Here is a 20,324-nt window from a genome sequence, read left to right on the forward strand (position 1 = left end):
TTCATTTTGTATTATTCATAATTAATTATATATGCACATGATATTGATGCATCGTGCTGTTTGACATATATGTTTGACATATATGCTGTTATATTCCCTTCATGGAGATGTCAGGGGGTTTCTGATTCTAATATCTACTCTCTTTTAATTTGGATGTAGCATGACAAGTGCTATATATAAAAATGTGTTAAATATTATTACTAGTATGAGGATACAGTATTTACAAACGAATCAAGCCCATCTCAGTGACTTGAACTTTTACACCTACATTTGCCAAACACACTGTAATTAGGAGGGGGAATAAAACATTGTCTTATGTTTGACTGCTGCATATCAAATATAAATTAAATGTACATTAAAGAGAGCCACTCTGGCATATCTCATTATTTCCCACAGCGGGTTTGTTATCATAAAAGTTGACTCAAATCCAGTCGCTGCAGTGCGGCTATTTTTCAGAATGACTCCTCAGAATCGACAGCAATTAGTGAGCTTTCCACTCGCTCCTCTTACATTTACTTGATGTTTGCATGTGACAGTCACCTCCCCTCATCGTTTTCAACTGCTCTATATGGTCAGACCCTCAACAAAGGCCCAGGGGTAGAACTGGATCTGCAGCTCTAGCCCTCTTTCCTGCAGAGCTACCCGTGTTTGTAAATCTAAAAGTAAAAAATACAGTGAGTCATGAGGCTCACAGAGATGAATTGTGAGTGATTACTTCAAACTGGAGCGTGAAAGTGCATTATTCATGTCTGGATTTAGCAGCCAGATTGTAGCCCGGGCGGCAGGAGACGGAATAAAAATGTTGGAGAATCACATTTCTTTTTGGTATTTCGAGTATGCTGCCCCCTTTTTTTACATTGCTGGAGATATTCTTAGATTCATTTCCTGGTTCCAAAATATGTATTATCGGAGCTGAGTGGTGTCTCGGGTAATTAGGAGCAAATCTCTGGTGGCACCGTGATATTTAGAGCTTGGCATTAACTTAAGATCTAGCAAGAACACGAGTCTTGCATCAGATTTAAAAGCAGGGGGATCAATAAATGAGCTATTTTATTGGAGAATTAGGGCTGTCCTAGTTGGGGAAAGACACATAAAGTGTGTGTGTGTGTGATATTTGTGTATCTGCACCCAGAGTCCTGTGTGTGTGTTAGCAAGGAGGAGATGGAAAAAAAGGCAGAGCACAAGTTGGAACGGGAACAAAATCAATCATAATGGCAGTGCGGATTACTCCAACACTGCATACTGAGCAGAGTTCATTCTCTCCTTCTCTTTCTCGCTCCCTCTCTCAGTCTCCCAACCCCCCCCCCCCCCTCCAGAACCGTCGACTGCAGCAGGGTAACAAACTGCGATATGTTCCCTGCACCCCCTCATTCGTTCTTCTCGACGTCTCCGTGCCCGGCGGTGGCATGCATGCTCAACAGGGCATAGAGGGTAGGGGAGGATTGGAGAAAAAAAAAAAAAGAAGGGATCTCGGCGGAGCGTTTAAAGCGACGACCCGCAGGCTAAGTAGGGTTAATGAGCAGACAGGGAGGGTTACGCTTACCATAATTATCAAGGTTGCCGGTCCTATGAAACTCCAAATGAAGTAGGTGTCCAGGCGAAGCCAGCAACTGCAATGGAAGTGGAGAAAGTGAGGAGAGGGGGAAAGAGGGAAAGAGAGATCAGAGGTTTATACTTTGCTTTAGAGGATTGAAATCCAGACCGAGGCCAGAGTGATGGGTCAGAAACAGGATAAAGGGACGAGGTTGACATATTATGACAATCAGGAGGAACTAGGGAAAAAAATAATACGTGAATGGGATGTAGCTGCAGTTCAATTCCTTTTTTTCTTTCAATTTGTCGGGTTAAGGAAGCAAATTACGATCACACAGGGTAATTTATGGATGATTCAATTAGTTCTCAATTGAATCCTAACTGTATCACTCCAAAGGAATTTGATTGACCTTGACCCTGACAGACACGGCCCCACGCAGACCTCGACATCTCTAACATGCTCGTGTTAACAGCGGTGACTGAAGTCCTGCTGTAATTATGTCAATAATGAAATAAAGCGCTCTCCTGACCTCATACTTCACATCCAAACATTACAGATAGTCAATTCCTCTCCGCCGGGTGGTATTAAACACAGGCCCGAAGCAACAGGGCTGGCGGAAGGTGACGGTTCTTCTTTGAAATGGTAAAAAAAGAAGGAAAAGGGCGAGGAGCAAAAAAAAAAAAAAAATTGATTCATGTCCTGTGGTTGAATTATTAATCTTTTAATCTCCGCTGCTGCGGCAGATACACGCCTCCATTTTTGGCCACTGGTAAATGACAGTGTGTACGGCGGCGTTGTCATTCAGGCTGACAGAGAGGGGAAATGGAAGTGGCAGAGAATTAAATGTAATTCCGTTGCGTGTGTGAGGCACTTTAGAGGAACACACCACTGGGATTTAAACACCGACGAGGGTGCTGAAGACATAACCGCGAAGATTAGCCAATATGTACGTCTCAAAAATATGGCACGATGCTCAAAAATACGATTTTTGGGAAAATGTTTTCCATGAAAATACAGTTTTCTGATTCTCTGAGGACACAAATACCGCAGCAAAACATAATGAGCTATGATATAATGATTGCTATTTTTGGTCCCATTCCCTCCGAGGAAAAAACAAAAATTAGGCGTCTTCATTATTTACAGCCCACAAAGAGGAAATCGAGGCTCAAATCCTCAAATGCCACGGACGGGTTTGAACATTTTCGCTTTTTTGTCGTATACTAAAAAAAAACTGGCAGACAAACACGAGGAGAAAACTGTGCGAGAAGTGACAGGACAAAAAAAAAACCGACTGTTTCTTTTGTCGCAACAGGAACTTGATAAGTCTCCAGCTCACTTGTATCTACGCATAAGCGACACAACACACAAAGAAGTGAACGCACAAAAGCCGGAGAACAGGCGCAGGAGTCGGGCAGCTCATCAAACTGCGTGGTCTCAACATCGGCGTTATGAATTATGCTGAAGGTCCCATTGTTTGTTCTGTTGCCTCGTTCTTCATCAGATCACAGAGAGATGTAAATACATGGTGGCTGGCTCGAGCTGAAGGTTCTTTGTTTTGTTTTAAAATGTTTCCTCCATGTCCCCTTCTTCTGTCACATTCCTGTCTGGCTTTTGCATTACTTATAATTCGTATAGTCCCACAATTACTTCAGTAGAAAAACAATAAAAAGGTGACGAGTGGAGAAATGCAGAACATAACTGTCCTTGAAATCTCACGAAGAGCATTAGCACTAAAAAAGAAGAAAAGAAAAAGGCCAATTGAACCCTGTTGATCCTCTTGCATGTTTTACCTCCTTCATATCCTTCAGCTCTGAGACAAACACAACTAATCACTATGGTTTATTTACAGTGGGAGCAACATTTTTGGAAATAAATTAAAAAAAAAACACTCTGGTAGGAATCATCCCATCAACAAAACAAGAATTTGCATTTTCACTGTCACGAAACGATTCCATAAACTCACTCTGAAAGTCTGACAATCAATGTGAGATAATCAGATGATAAACAAGGCTCAGCCGAGTGCCACTCTCGTAAACAGCAGTATGACAATTTCCTCAGCAAATTCAAACCAGATAAAAACCACTAACACTACAAAATAGCTTGCATCACAAAAAAGTGACTATTTAAAATCCAAAAGAATGTAAGCAGATCAGAATTTCACAATACAAATATATATCTAGCAGACATTGGCCTTGTAAGTGTTGGAGGGAAAAGGAAAGTAAACATGTGCCTTGGCCTTCGAGGATGCACATGAGGGTCTTAGTGAGAAACACAATGTAAACACAACTGTGTTCATTGAAAAGAAAACTCCACAGTGAACCTTGACTCGTACCAATTCTTACTCTGCATCCTCGACACACTTGACCCGTTTAGCAGCAGCTACGTCACTGAATCTCAAATCCATCCACAGAGTTTACAGATGGTTGATCTATTAAACAGAATCACATGTAGCCGACCATGAAACAGCCTCGTCGGACTGCAGGGGCCAGCGGAGTGCCTTGCTCGAGGGCGCATTTTTTTGTTATTGCTGCGAGTGGGTGAATGGAAGTCCGACTTTCCCTTCCCCCGGATCAAAGATTATTTGATCTCTGCCTTTGAAGAGGTGACTTTACAAGCTCGCTGACCTTCATGCTGCTGCTGCTGCTGCCTTGTTCTTACACATGCTTCTCTTATTATGAGTCACCGGACGGTACCGCTCATTCATCTGTCCCCCCCCGCGGTCACTTTTCACTTCGGCTTGTTGGATATCTCAGGACTTAACAGGGCCACCCCCGCGATAACACGGCCACGGCCCCCGAAATCAATTTGCGGCAGGACTCCCGTGCCCCTCGCCGATACACTGTGCTCTCCGGCACGTGTCACGCCGCGGCCCTTCCCTCATCCTTCAATGGCGGCGAATAATTGTTCCACCGGTGGCAAGCTTTAATTATTCACATGATGCCGAGGCTCGGGCGGTGGCAGCTATCACCTCATCCATCACAAAGAACCATTGCCCCCGCCAATCTACCGATACACTGTTACGTTCATGTGGCAGTGTGTGTGTACATACGTGTGTGTGTGTGTGTGTGTGTGTGCGTGTGTATGATAAACATCTTGGAGGCAAACTGCTGATGCTGGTCTTCATTATTTTCAGATGGGTCGGAGATTAACCGAGAGGGATGGAGGCCGATCCTCTGCTCGACTTTACGCTGCTTTATGGACCACTTTGTGTTTCAGGGGGAAGAGCTGGGGGATTCTATCTTACTGGGCCTCTGCAGGAAACATAAAAAAAAGGGCTGTTGCCTCCACTCCACCATCTTCGTGTTAATCAATCTCTCCTTCGAAATCCGAATCTCTCCGTTCCCGTGCTGTAATTTGCACGATTCTAAATGGCAGAGAGACAAACCACCAAAGCCTGATATCCAGCCATCTTCTGAGGTTTACATTTTTCATAACACAGTCAATTCGGCAGTGGGGGAATCGGTTCAGCCTGAGTAACCGCTCTGCCTCATTAAAAGTTGATGAGGAGCGATAGCTGTTGGAGTGTCGCCCGCGACGTTGTTGAAGCCCCCCACAAAACAACACAAACAGTTGTTAAGTTGTTAGCGGGGTCTCTGTGGGTGGAGACGACTAACGCAAAGATCTGGTGAGGCAGGGACACACTAGTGGGTTTTCCTTTCTCCTTGTTCTTCCAAACGAGTGTGAACTCAATCCCCAGATTCAAGAAAGTTTTCCAAATACTCGGGAAGTTTCAGTTAGCATTAAGTTGGTTTCTTTTAAACACATACGACACATTTAATAATTAATATTAGGGAAAATAACAGGCAAAAACAAACATTATGTCTCAGTCTCATGTCTGCACAGATTATTGACTAAAGCCAGACCTGTATTCGTATGAGCCTTTCACAACCATATTGTTATCTGCGTTTTACTAATATGAAAATCTTAATTTTACAGAATAAGAAAATTGAGGAAAGATATGAAAAAAATGCATTCCATATATTTGTTTGAATTTGTGTTTCTATTCATTCATCGTTCTTTATAATAGCATAAACTGCAAAATAATATCTAGCCATATTACATTTATCTGTCTTAAAGAATTAGGATTTATTGTCTCTATATATGATTAAATATATTTCAGAGAGACGAAATGTTGGTATCAAAATGCTATGTTGATTATATTGGTATCGGCCCTGTAAAATCCTATGATTTCCATAATGCAATTTTATTTTTGCAATATATATAAGTTGATAGACATCTTTCAAAATCTATACCTCTATTTTAAGGCTTCAGACAGAAGACATTATATGACATCCTTTCTTCACATGACTGGTAAATGGATCTTGATGTGTAGTAAATACACGTCTGACAGGCTGTGTTGGTTAAGTGCACTTTTCAAGGAAGCTGCTCATGTCCTCGATTTTATTCCAGAAACATATATGTCAAATTATCTTAAATGATTCTCCAAATGGTTCCATCAGGCTGTCTTTTATATGATGCACTCACAAGCCAGCGTGACGTGTACTTACATCCGGTCCGTGCCGTAGCTCCGGTAGTCCACCGCGGCTGACACCGCCACGATCAGCGCAGGAACTCCGTAGCCCACCAGGTAGAAGTAGCGGCGTCGCGAGTGCTCGCTCTCGAACACCTCCACCAGCATGATGTAGAGCTGCACGCCCTCCAGGAACATCCACGTGAACGCCGCCAGGAAGAAGAAGTGGAGCAGGGCGGCGAAGACGGCACAGGCAATCTGGGAAAGTTGTATATAGCGAGAGAGGGAATGAGAAAGAGAGAGAGGGGGGAGCGAAACGAGAATTAACCCTTGAAAACATGTTTCAATCCAATCACTCGGAGGGTTTTAGCTGGTTTTCTGGAGGATTAAATGCCTTGCTAAAGGGCAGAGCATGCCTGGCAGAGTGCGGCTGCGATGGAGCAGCTTTTGTCCTGACCCCTCCGTGTTTGTGTCTTCCCAGCCATTAGCGATGCTAAGCTTTGTTTGGCTGAAGTGATTGGATGTTTGCCTGTAGTCACTGGCAGGAGATGGCTGCAGCGTCCGCGGACAGAGAGATGGGAACGAGGAAGGGAAGTCGACCGTCCAAAAGCCATTTGGAACTCACCGCATTGTGTACAAACTCCGGGTACACACAGATTATATAGTTACACCTCCTGAGCTGAGAGGTGCACACAAACGAGACACACAAACACAACGTCTGCGTGCGCCTGCTCACTTTCCCCAAAAAATATTAAGATACAATACTTACATGGATTGATATAATTATTGGCACAGTTGAGTTTAACCACTGCATTTTGTCACCGAAATGGATCCAATTAAATATCTAAAAAGGTCGAGTGGACATTAATTGCCGTCCAGGAGAGTGATCTTAGAGCCGGGCTGTGAATTACATCCATAAAATGTAATGGAAGGGAAAGGTGTGGGGCCAAAGCATTAGCTTTCACTTCACACGGAAGGTAGCTCTGCTGCTAAAGTACGGCCTGTGAGTTTTGGTCCGGGTGCTTAAAATGATATTTGAAAAAGCGTGTGGGGAAACGTGAGGTTGAATAGAGGAGCTGCTCCGGCAACAGATTTGCAAACCGTGTGGGATAACACGACACAGAGAATGACAGGAAATAAACAACTCAAATTATTTAAAAAACAAGGACTATTAGGAATAGGATGTATTCCAGTGTGTGACCCCATTAGGAATTTATAGCCACGAGATCTTTTTTCCCTCTGAGCTCAGACACTAAATTTATCGTCACTCAACCTCCCCCACCCCCCCCCCCACAGAGAGAAAAGCTAACTGTGTGCTCTGTCTCATTAGCAAGCAAAAAAGGCACAATCGCACAGCTTAGCCCTCACAGGGAAGTAACGCAAAATATGGTTAGTATAGGAGAAGAAGAAAGTTGAAGCATTGAGCAGTTTAATCCAGATTAGGGAGCTCTGGGGTTAATGGATGACGTCATTATGTTGCGGTGTAGAGATCTCGATGTGTTGGCAGGTGTCGGTGTGAGATTGTGTTTTTCCATTTCTGTGGAATCAGTGGAGGGAGCGTTTGTTGAATAGAGAGATCCAAGTCCTCTCATTCAGTGTTTCGAGGCAGGCAGGAGAGAGAGTGTTCAGGGCCGCTGGCGCTCGCTGGGACGTACCACTCACGGTGCAGCATGACACCAGAGGTTACAGCTTCTCAAAAGACAGAAACAGAGAGGCTCTTAAATCTAAAGAAGAAGGCGAGAGCGGATTTTAAGTGCAGTGCCGACATGAGCTAAAAACAAAATGTTCACGTCGGTGTCTTTTTCTCGCGTTTGTTCTTTTGAAGCCACTGCATCGCTTGACACCTTCAAACGTATGAAATTACCTCATTACACAGACTTCAAATGAACTTTACTTCATCATTTAGCTCCATGGAAGCCAAAACGCGTATCTCACAATATGTCTATGTGCATATTTACCTCCGTAGAGGGGGTTATGAGTTCTCCGACCATTTGTTCATTTTTCGGTTGGTTGATTTGTTTGTTTGTCGGCAGGATTACACGAGAACCACGGAGCACATACACATCAAATGAGGAGTCTCGAATTTGTTTCTTTTATCTCATTCTGGGGTTTCTCCCTGTTGCGCTGTACTTTGTGCTGCATCCTCTCTGCAGTGGTGCTAAATAAATCAGTACCTGACCGTGGTGCGGCATATCTCCGCCAGCAGCAGCTGTCTTACCGGCTGGTCGCCCCGGTTGATGCCCACCAGGAACAGGGACTCGGCGACAAACAGGCTGATGCACAGGTTCTTGTGGATGGTGTTGCGGTCGCTCTGGAGGCCCCGGAAGAAGCAGAAGGTGAAGAGGCTGACGAGCAGGCAGACCAGGGACAGGAGGATCCCCACCCACGTGATGACGTCCAGGAGCATGTCGTGAACCGGGTCCGCGTGCTGAGAGAGAGAGAGAGAGAGAGAGAGAGAGAGAGAGAGAGAGAGAGAGTGAGTTCCTTTATTGTCATTTCCAAAAAGGATATGATATTTGACCAGACTGTGAGCAAAGGATAATATATGCACCTAGTGTGCCGGGGTTCATTTGAGCAGCCGAGAAATACAAAACAATCAAAAAGAAACAATCAATGGGAAAAAATGAAAAAGCGCCCGTAAAGTTTTATCACCATTCCATCCCAGCAACAACCCTAAAGCTTTTATTTCCATTTGGGGTGTGAAAGAGAGAGAGAGAGAGAGAGAGAGGGAGGAGGAACTGAGTGGATTCAATAAAGCCCAACACGGCGAGCCACAGGTGGTGGATATGAATCATGAATTAGTTAGGCTGAATCAATCTAAAAGCCCCCCGTCCCCCCCCCACCCTGCTATTGTTTCGTTTTGCTCGGGCGATGGAGTAAAACAAAGTGGGCGGTGCGGAAGGGCCACAGGTGTCTGAGGCCGTCGCAAACACGAAACACAATCAGACCACAACACGCTCGGCAACTTCCCCGGTTGCCGTTTGATCATTTTGGTGGGGGGGTCTTCTCAAACCATAGTGCGCCACAACGGCTAGTTTCAGGGGTGCTAAAAAAACCCTGCTTTTGCTGACATTACGCTTGTGGGCTTTACAGGATGGATGAGGATCAACAGTAATTCTGCCGCAGCCATGAAAAGGAAATTTACAACGGGCCGTAAAAGCCAAGTGCACGCAGGGAGACTGAGGCGGACGTGAGGAAAGGCACATTGAAACCAAGATGTCTGCGGCAACATCGGAACTGAGAGTAAGGAAAACACAGGCATCCTCTAAACACCAAGTCAAAAGCTAGTATGTGGCGTCAATCAAGAACATATTTGAGGTCTGTTAATAGCAGATTCCTGATTGTCATTGTATTGCACTTTATCGGCTGGTTTCATCCCTTTAGGTGTTTGCTCCTCTTACTCTCTCCGCTCACATATACACCATTTTATTACAGTCAAATTCCCAATAAAGCTGTTTTCATCTGCATGTTTTTCTGCTTCTGCTCTACGACAACAGAGCAAGTGTGAAAAAAGTAAACTACAAGAAGTCGCTTCCGAGCCTTTTCAAAAAGCTGCCTCTCCACACTGCAGTAATATTTTTTTTTACCGCAACACCATCCGACAACATCTCCGTACGCATCAGTTAAAAAAACGACCTTGCCGAGCCAACAAATATTTTGAAAGTGTATTTGAGCTCGGGGTCAGGGTTATCCACTTTATTTTTTCAGAGTCGGGTAATTGCCTGTTGGGTTCAGGTGACCCGGGCGGCACGCGGAAGAAGAAACATGCAAACTCTGCCACCGAAAGAGGTCGAGTGGAATAAAATCCTAACATCATCTATTACATCCACTTCCAAATCGTTAATAGTTAAATAACAACCAGTTTAAAAACCACTTCAGACGAACACATTGGGAGCGTGATGGGTGGGTGTCGACATCTGACGTGGCTGGTGGGGGGGCTCGCGTCTGACAAGAAAGGCTGGAAACCTAAAATATTTAACATTGCAGCACCAGCACACATTACTGGGAGCAGATGTGCACATTCCCAGAGCAGTTTCACTCTGACAGGACAGACACCAAAACATGTGATAAAAAAAAAACCTTCTATATGGAGATGAAACCCAGAGAGTGACATCTTGATTTATTAACTAAACATAATTACTGCAGCCAAACACTCTGGTCAGCGACTGAAGCTTCTCTAATTTCCCAAAGGAATCGTCCTCCTCTCTCACTCAGCCCCGCTGGGCCTTGATTTAAACAGTGGAAAGTGAAAGTGGAGGCGGGGTGTGTGGGTAATTTTAAAGAAACCTGCCAACCCTCCTTCCCGTCGACTGTCAGCCCTGCCGGCGCTCGGCGACTACACGGGTGGAACTTCAGAGTTTCAACACCACGACTACACCTGAATGTTAATGAGGATCAAACGGGGAGCTCTTTCGGCGAACACGGGTGTCACCGCTAGTTTCCGAGGCGGACGGTTCATCACCATTGACAGGCGGTGAAGAAACCAGCGCATGTGAAATCTAAGATATACTCCCCCTCAACTGCGTACATGTCATGCACAGACAACTGTGTGCGTTACCCAGAAGCCTTCCGGTACAGCTCGGCTGTTTGATATCAAAGGCTGTGTAATCAGTCCCGGCCTCCAGCAAGTACTGCGCGAGTCTGAGCTCCGGCTTCGAGAAAATATTTGCTTACGCCAGGAAATAATCCCGCAAAAGCATTCTGTATGTCGAGTGTGTCCTTTTTTCTAAACAAGCATCTCTTTAAGTCGTGCTTCGACCACAGTCAGCAGGATTTCCACCGGGGGGGGGGGGACAAGAGGGATCGCCATTTTTGTTCCCCCCTCTCATCTCTCACCATCACACACAGTCGGGTTACAGTGCGGAATCTCGGGAGATGGAGTATCGCACCAAAGGCTTCTTTAGTGGAACCCTCAGCTAACGCTCGCAGAGAGGAGGGGGGGGGGGGGGGGGGGGGGGGGGGGGGAACAGATGCTGATCATTAAGTGACTCTGGTACAATAACAGCCGCGGTGCTCCTCGAGTCTGGGGAAGGCGCTCTTTTGATTTTCCTGCCTGATGAGCCGTTGTGTATACGTTCGGAGGAGGGCGAGATGCGATATGGAGCAGACGTCTGTGTGTGCGTGTGTGTGTGTGTGTATATGTCAGTCTGCATGAAAGCAAAGCTGATTTCAGCCCCCTTATTTTCTACGAGTGCCTACGCGGTGGGTGGCAACAGATGCTGGTGTTTGCTAGCACGCTCCGCAGTTGTGAGGCGTACAAGGGATTGATGCGGTGGGTGGTGCGGTGGCCGCGGGCGTATCGCCAGCGGACCCTGAGGTCTAGCGAGCTGTGTGGTGGCTCCATCCATCACCATCTCACCTTCAAATTGGAGAGGGGCCCGGGTCAGAGAGAAAGAGAGAGGCAACGAGGGGATGAAGAGACGGAGCTGTGGAAACAGAGAGAGGAGGGGAGGGGATTGTATCTACACCTGGGTGATGGATTTACTGTGGCATGATTTCTTTGTTCTGGGAGGGCGGATGATGGCTGAGGCGTCGCTGGGCCCCCAGCGTTTCTGCTGAGAAGTTCCCTTTGGCCCGGGAGTCGTGCCCAGACAGGATGGCAAATGATGTGATCCGCCGAGCCCCTGCACCTCACCTCACACCTGCAAACCTCCACGAGAGGGATCTGTGCGGGGGTCTCCGGAGTGGGCCGACATAATTTGCTCTGAAATCCCCTCGCTCCGTTATGAGGGCCAGCCGAGTCATGCGGCATCCATGTTACTTAGCGGGCCGAGGTGTACACATTCGATTTGTCTTCCAATCTCTCTCTCACCTGCACTTCTCTCTTATTTCTTAAACACACATATTTCTCATACCGCCGCCGCCTGTGGAGATTGGTTTTGCCACTCGTCTGCTCACATATAGAACAGAATAAGTTTTCTGCACCTCCTCGAGCAGAGAGTCGAGGAGGTGCAGGTGCGCGGCTGGCAGGCGCCGGCGCGATTCTTTGCCGACCCGTTTGAAACCGACATCAAATCATATGCACTTAATTAGCGTGACATCCGGTGTTTAGGGCCAAAAGCTCCGGAATCAGGTCTGTAAAAAAAAAAAAAAAAGAGCCCATGAGGGTGAGGTGGCGAAGAGAGGAGAGCATCAATCGTTTATACCTCAAAGAATCGCCCTCAGCGTGGGGCCATGAAGCAAATCCAATTAAAATGCATAAATCTCCCTATATGCCTCCAGAGCCGGGCCTTTGACTCATGAAATACGGTCGGGCAGGGCAGACATTTGAGCTGAGGGGCAGTGGCCCGCCGCGGGGAGTCATGTGACAAGTTCACCTACGGTATGACCATGGATTTATGATCTGCATAAGGATGAGGAGCGGTGGTGGCGAGGGCACATGAATCAGGCATCCGGGTAAATTCGCCACATTTCAAAGGGGCAGCGAGATAGATTCCAGCTTGTGTGGTGGCGTTGACTGTTTCCCAACCTGAGATAACTATGTCTAACATGCATTGCGGTTGCTATGGCCTCTACCATGCTCCCTGTCTCCTGCGCCTGCACCTTAAAAATATAAATAGATGTATCTTGAGCATCACACCCGCGGTGTGTACAGTTCCGGGGCCGCGCTCATACAATATGTAACATCATAAAACACACAACCAACCTTGACTGTCCTTCCTCATCATAGTTACTGTCTGATGGTGCCAGCGTGAAGATGCTCGGTCAGGACAGTGATGGATGTTCCCAAAATATCACCCCCTCCATCATCCATTGGGACGTGCCACTGATTTATACGTACTGGTCTGTCGGGAACAGTGCCACTTACCGATAGCTCAACGCCTCCCTGGGGCCTATCTCAGCGCACATATCTGCTATGTAAATAATGGCCTGTAGGAGGAACCAGAGCAGGTCTATATTTCTTGAGCTGGGGCTCGTGCTTCAGCCCGTATATAAAAGATCTCTTTCTTTCTCTTAATGCCCACTGGCTGTCCCTCACAAATGGCAGACTTAAATCCAGGAGAGGGTTCAATAAGATGCCGCGAGGGCTTGAATGGGCACGAGCCATTAGGGGATCCTCAAAAATTACATCTGAAGCAGACCTTGATGGAATGGTGGTCTGTGGCGCATGTGTTGTGACATTTGTTCGGCTCCTGGAACGAGCCCAAATGAACCCAGAAAGGCCCCCCCAACGAAGAGGCTGATCTGTGCCTCAAAAACAACTCAACATCACCTCTATTAGTGAAGAGAATTGAAGCTGATGTGGCTAAATCTTGCTTTTTGACACCGCGTCAAGTGGAATGCACTTATTGCGGATCCCTTTTTTACATCTTTGATTGCTCTGAGTGTCTCCCGGCTCGCTGTCAGGACATCTCGAGGTTAGAATCAACAGCAAAGTCACATCAAAAGAACACCCACTCTCACGCCGCTCCCTCAAAAACACCCCGCTTGCGCTCATTGAGAGAAGACAAAAGAGACGTCTAATCTCCCGGTGCAGCTGCCTGCCGCCGTCTGTGAGCACCGTCTTAATTTGTTTATGGGGCCGACGGCGCTCCTCTGCTCAGATTGCAGGATCAGTCGGAGGCATCGGCTCTCTCTCTCCAGGAGAGATAGCTCCAAAATGTGCAAACAAAGGGCTCGAGTGGCGACACAGGCGGCACTCGATGCCCTTGTGATCGTCTAAGTGGCGGTTACCTGATCGCCTGCGTCCGACAGATACCGCGCGAGTGGGCGCCCTCCTGAGAATTGGGAGGCTCGGTTTAGACGGTTGCCGTTAATGAGTCCTCGCGAGTCCGTGGCTTTAAAAAGATTTCACGTCTGCTGATTCGGTTAGGGCCGTTACATCAGACACCACCAGAGCTCTAAACATCTTTGGGTGCCGGCGCGCGGGAAACTTCCAGCGACGTTTTCCACGATATGTGGTTTTAAAATTACTCCGAGGAACTAATTGACTTCAAACGTAATTAATCCCGATGAGACACAGTCTGGAGTTTCTCCACTGATGAGTGTGTCTAATAATGTTACATATATTCTCTGCACTACATTCTACTTGAAGGGCTCCTTATGAATATGAATGTGTGGGCAATGTTTTCTTTTACTTTGCCCACACTCACAATCAACGTCAGGTTGAGTGCGATTACTGATTAGGGCTTATTGTTAAGACAGTTTATTAATGCACATACATTAGTTTTATAACACATCTCAAAGTAGACAAAGTTCAGCCAGAAGTCATAAAGTCTACGTAAGGTAAACACACTAAAGCCTGTAGGAGATGTCGTCGGGTATGATTACACATAATTCATGTGTAATTATTGTGATTCACAAACGAGGACACATCACAGGTAAGAAACAATTCCTCCAAACAAACTTTTTCACACAGTTGACGGCGTACTTTCTTCCCTCCTCTACCGGATGAGCGATGGAACACGAACGCACATTTGAATTTAAAAACTGGAGAGGCAGCAGCCGTGCAGCAAACTTGAAATCACCGTCAAGGACAAAATGAGAGCGTTTGGCAATGTCCCATGCGCAGGCGGGGACATTTTGCCTCTTCTAATATGAGTGAAGTATGTGGCACTCTGGATGCAATCATAACGCGGCGGTGGGAATGTGGATGCGATACGGTCGACCACCTATTAAGCAGAACTTAAAGATCTCGTAATATAACACCGTGATTATTCTAAACTAGCGCGCACGTAATCGCCCCCCCCCCCCCCCCCCCAAACAAGATGAAAGATGGTGGTGATACTGTAGCGAGCCTCTGTCCTCCAAAGGAAAAATTGTAATTACAGCCTACCCATCTTTTTTTTTTGTTTTCCTCTTGCCACAGAGATGCCACTGAGAAATAAACAAGGTTAGAATATAATCTGCCGCTCCGAGGGTAATGAGTAATAACACAGCAAAGCATGAGCTATGGTATGCTCTGTTGCCATGGATACAAAAAACATCAATTCATAAAATGTCTCTCTCAGCCTCTCTCCTGTTTGCACACACACACACGGACACACGGACACACACACACACACACGGACACACGGACACACACACACACACACACACACACACACACACACACACACACCCTCCATTCAGTGCGTTCTGAGATACAACACAGTGACAGTTTGTCAAATAAAAAAAGACTCAGAATCTCTCATTTGGCAGCACCTTCCAACAGGCTGCCTTTTATAACAGCCAATTCGAAATAACGATAAAGAATAAAAAACAAAAAAAAGAAAAGAAAAACGCTATCAGTCAGAACCGTGGTGTAACCGCCGTCCACTTTCCTCCAGTGAATGCCGAAGCCACAAGCGAGCCAGGCTTTCCAAAATGTTAGGGATCGGCTCGACTGAAAGCGTCCCCCTTTTTACTGCCTACTTTCTTTCTTCCTTGTGTTTTTTTTTTTTTTTCTCTTTAGCTGCTTTGCTTTCATTGCGTGAAGGCTCCCATTCTTCGCCGCTCTCTCTCTATTCCAGACTTGGCGTCGGCCCCGCGGAGAGCTTAGCGGCTCCGAAAGTCACGCCGCCGAGTGACAAACAGTGGCCCTCTTTAGCTGGGAGAAGTCGTGTGTGTGTGTGTGTGGGGGGGGGAAGAACACATTTTTGAATTGATTTCGGTATGCGGTTGTGTACATTATTTTTATTTTTATGTATTTATTTTCCCTCCCACTGATTCAGGGGTGTGAGCCTCTGGAGACACAGCTGCCACGCCAGATATATAAAGAACTTCTCTGCCATGTCAGCAGAAAGCTCCTCGAAACTTCCTGCGACACAAATAATGAAGTTGTCTGTCAGCGCCAGAACAACAGCACGGCTTCTTTCTCTGACCGCTAATTCACAAAATGTGTATTTTCCCCCCATTCCTGAACTCCTCACCCGGCTCCTTTCCATTCCTATTCTTCTCTTGAGCGAGCGAGCTGCCCACACTCGTCACTCCACACAAACCTCGAGGCCAAATCACTTTCTTTCTTCTGCACAACCATCATTAGCGCCTACTTATTAATCACCATCACACTCACTGTACTGTACTGGTTTCACTCAGTTTCTGTTGCTGCCCTGAAGGCAGAAAAACACACGGTGCACTGAGAGAAAACCGAGATGTGGGGATAGGATGTAAATGTTTGAATGTTTCTTCATTTGTATGAATAAATAAATGAATAAATAAATAAACGCTTTAATATAAGAAGCAGTTGGGACCAGGGCAGCCTAATTAAAATCATAATGTTAGGATACAGGGTTTTATTGGCTTGACTGTAAAATGTATTCCCACTTAATCCTTTATTAAATACAGTTAGGTTCGGCTCTAAACAACTTCCAGACACAAAGTTGTATGAATATTTTAGTAAAATGTAGCTCCAGATACAAGTAGAAATACTATTTTGTATATATTTGCACAGCTCCAATGGGTAAAATAAACCACTCTGTGTGCTACATATACAGTAGAGCTTCTACTAGGAGCCATTAGCTTAGCTTAGTTAATGCTAAAGTCAAAGGTATCCAGTCACTTGGAAAGTGATTTGGAATTTTGCAATAGTCATATATTATTTAAAAAAGTGACAGATATACCTTCCCTTATTTTCACACATCTGGTAGTAAGAGCTTTTTACTGCCAAAAGGTTAAAAGCAGTTTACTCACCACCAATTTAACATAAAAGAGGACAAAGATGAAAAGAAGGAGAAGGGTTGAGAAGTTCCTTGTGATAATCAAATACTATTAGAGCAGAGCTTTTGGTTAAAATGCTCATCTGTACTCGGAACGGACCGTGATGGATCATGCAGTCTCATTTCTCTTGTCAAGTTGTCCTACCTTGACGTCCACATGGGCCATGAGGACGGCGAAGTTGGTCAGATGGGTGCAGGAGCAGGTGGTGTGGGTCCTGTTGGTGCCCAGCAAGCGGCAGTCCTGCGTGGACCAGATGCCAGTCATGGTTCTCTTGGAGTAGCTCCAGAAGGAACAGTTGGGGTTGAAGTTCTCCTTGGATTGCTGTTAGGAGAGCAAAAATACACACAGATTAATCAGTAGAACCAAACAAAGAGGGGGAATCCACACGAGAGAATCATGGTGTCTGTCCACTTAGTGAAACAGAGGGATGTGGGTTTAATCACACATTAGCTTTGTCCATTTTCTACCGTCCAAAAAGAAACATCCTGCAAACAGGCTATTTTCCCCCCAATGCAACCCATGGCCGTTCTAAAGCGAGTAGCAGGTGGTTTTCCTGTCATGTGGCATCAAGCCGCAGCATGCCTGTTTTTCTGACCTTGCTCTTTAACTTTCACCGCGTGACAATGGGCCGCCCCACTGTTTAATGGGCACCACCTCTGTCTGCGGCCCTAACGACGAGCACGCCTCCCCGCTATCTCGCCCGCCATTTTCGTAAAAAGTCATTGGCCACGCTGGGGCTGGGAAACACACGAGCACAGCGAAACACATAACCGCTGATAAACAGATACATCAACAGCTTTTGCCTCTTGTGCCCGATTTCTTTTTTTGTAGCTTCGGAAAAAGGAAGAAGAAGAAAAGCGTGTTCGCAGCGTCCAAGGTTAACTGTGTCTGCTTCCTCATAAACACGCGAGGAGCTGCCGTTCTTCATAGTTTCACACTTGCTCGGGGGTAATTAGCCTAATAAGGTTCATCCTCTGTGAATGTAAAATTTGCCGCTGATTGAATTCACCCTTCACACACCCAAACCCTGTGTAAAAGTACTCGGCAGCAAGGAGATAGGACGAACCCTCTGTCCCATTAATGGCTTTAATTGGTCCCATTAAGTGGTGAAGCAAGGAAGCGAAACAATAACTAGAGGACACATCGCCATCACGGTCCCAGGGGGCCAGTGATCCAGAGCCACATGGTTGAGGGGCGGGGACGCAACAGTGGGAAACCGGGAAAAATAGGAACCCCTGCTCAGCAAGTCAAGATGACTGCGGCTCTTTCCACCGAGGGCAAGTTTGAGTTGATTTGGGTAATGACTAATAACTCTGAGTGGTTCTGGACCAGCCTAACACATCATGTACAATACTTCATTAACTCAGGGCTGAATTCTTACAGCTACATAAGAGCTGTTTGGATTATTGAGGTCAATTATGCTGCCCTTGATGTTAGAGAATTCATCCACTAGAATGCGTTGAGTCACTGAGCCCCGGTGAAGTAAGTAGGAAGCGCACCGTTTGTCTAATTGTCTTCTTTCTGCATTGCTTGAACTATTTGCTACATCCCCCCCCCCCCCCCTCCACAATTTCCTGTGGTAATGCTTTGTTACCACAGCTTTCAAAAGTAGGGCTCCATCCACTTCTGTGTTCATATCAAATGTTGAGCATGAATAAGCCTTGAGGGCCAAATTTAAACAAAGAAAAAGGTTGATAAAAAAATACAAATACAACAAAATATAAAAGGAGTTATCTCCTCACAAAAGAATAAGAAAAATATATAATTGCCCGCAGCCACAAATAAGCAGCTAATCAGAGCGCTTGGTTGATAACCCCTCTGACTGGTGTACCAGTCCACCAGAGAAGTGGGAGGTCTTGATTTGATGTAACTGCTCAATGCACAAAACGTCAATATGGCATCCAATGAAGTTTAACTTTAATCATGCGGATTTTATGATTCACTGCGAAGCCCACGGTGTAAACAAAACATATTCTATATGTTAATGTGCATGTTTATGGCCCTTGAATATGATCGGTAGCACCATGCTCTCCGGTTTACTAAGTGGAAGAGGCCCCGGTGTAGAAAACACACTTTTCCAAAAGGGCACTGTTTTATTGAAATGACTCCAGCTGAGCAAGACAGGGTTATAAAAGAGCCGGTGCCCCAACATTTGACCAACAGTAAAATGAATGGATCTACAGTCCAAATTACAAATCACACTTAAGGCAGGTGAGTCACAGCAATAACTACGCTGACATTGCCCCCTGACATTATTTCAGCCATTTCATTTTGACATCCAGGAGCTTTTTTTCCCTCTCTATCCCTCCGTGTGCTGCCTCTGCTGCTGCCGACCAGGTTCCTCCTCCACACGAGACCCAGCCGCAAATTCTCCCCTGGCTGTTCAACATCCCTGATAATCGCTGAGGCCGCTGTTTTGCAGACACAAACAGGGATATTTGGAGGGAAGCAGAGTGTGGAGAAGATAATGGAGTCAAGAGGGAGAAGTCGCGACTCCCACAATGACTAAGTGGCCTCCAGTGAAGCTCAGTGAGATTGCTATTTGTTCAGGGAGATCAGGCTGCAGGTGGTTCAAACTAATAAATGACAACATGCATCCCCGGCAACACCTTGCGAGGAATTCTGTTTTGCACGATTTAATTCTTGACACATGTCTTTGAACAAAACTTCCTCGTTCTAACTCAATCTTCTCGCTTTGAGATGGGATTTGTGGGTTTTTGTTGCGCCTCGGGGGCTAAAAGGAAATGGTGATGGGTTGCTTCTATCGAGATAGTTTAAGAGAGAGAGAGAGAGAGAGGGGTATATTAAACATCCAAGTAAAAGCATGGAGGCTCCCACAGATGCAGAGTCTTACCTGGAGGTGCCTGATGGTGAAAATGACCGGGTCCGAGAGGTAGACCTTGTTGGAGTCCTTGTTGATGGCCGCCGTGATGACCGGCGAGTTGACGATGACGGAGTAGTTGGTCGCCAGGGCCTCGCTGCCCAACTTCATGCTGGCGTTCTCCGTGGAAAGGTAGATGCCGATGTGCTTGTACAGAACGAAGGCGATCCGGATCTCACCTGCAGGGGGACGATTGGAGAAAAGGCTCAGTCAGAATATAGAATATGGCCAAAAGTGTGTGGACGCCCAAATATTGAAACTCATATTGATAGCTGAAACCCCAATTTCTAGATCATTGCAATTATTTTTGATTTGACCTCCTGCTGCGTTCTTAGTATGTGCAATGTCAGTTTACATCGTAGAGCAGCTTCAATGCTAACATGGTAGGTGGATGTCAGCAGCTCCTGGTGTGTGTTGAAGGCCATTAGAAGAATTTGATCGCATTCCACTGGTGTCGAATACAGAGCCTCAGTGTTGAAGGAATTGCAGGAATGTGTGGCCTTTCTCAAGCTGTCACCACGAAGCTGTAAACGCTCTATCGCCGAAAATATAACTGTGTATTGTAGCTTTAACATTCCTTTATGTTGGAGCTACAGGTCCAACCTTTAAGAAATAACTTGTCATGAATGTGTTTGGTTCTTTTCCTTCTTCCATCCAAGCAGCCCAGATATATATATATACTACTTATAGGGCTTATAAATGGACCTGCTGAGCTTCGGCAACACTTGGGAAGAATTCTGTAAATAACAATACTGGAAACAATCCCTCAGCTGAAGTGTTGTTAACACAGGAATCAGAAA

The 20,324-nt window shown here is 45.9% G+C and overlaps 1 protein-coding gene across 1 annotated transcript in view; it reads right to left on the reverse strand.

Moving 5' to 3' along the window:
• Positions 1-20,324, reverse strand: part of LOC128430603 (adhesion G protein-coupled receptor L3) — a 124,339-nt gene that overhangs the window by 17,700 nt on the left and 86,315 nt on the right. Inside the window, exons 11-15 of the mRNA XM_053416707.1 lie at positions 19,498-19,703; positions 16,788-16,964; positions 8,224-8,433; positions 6,043-6,263; positions 1,544-1,610 (exon numbers count right to left, since the gene is read on the reverse strand). Of these exons, the coding sequence (XP_053272682.1) occupies positions 1,544-1,610; positions 6,043-6,263; positions 8,224-8,433; positions 16,788-16,964; positions 19,498-19,703 (881 nt within the window). The remainder of the gene's footprint in view (positions 1-1,543; positions 1,611-6,042; positions 6,264-8,223; positions 8,434-16,787; positions 16,965-19,497; positions 19,704-20,324) is intronic.

Source organism: Pleuronectes platessa, chromosome 23 (assembly GCF_947347685.1).
Source record: "Pleuronectes platessa chromosome 23, fPlePla1.1, whole genome shotgun sequence".
Lineage (NCBI taxonomy): Eukaryota > Metazoa > Chordata > Actinopteri > Pleuronectiformes > Pleuronectidae > Pleuronectes > Pleuronectes platessa.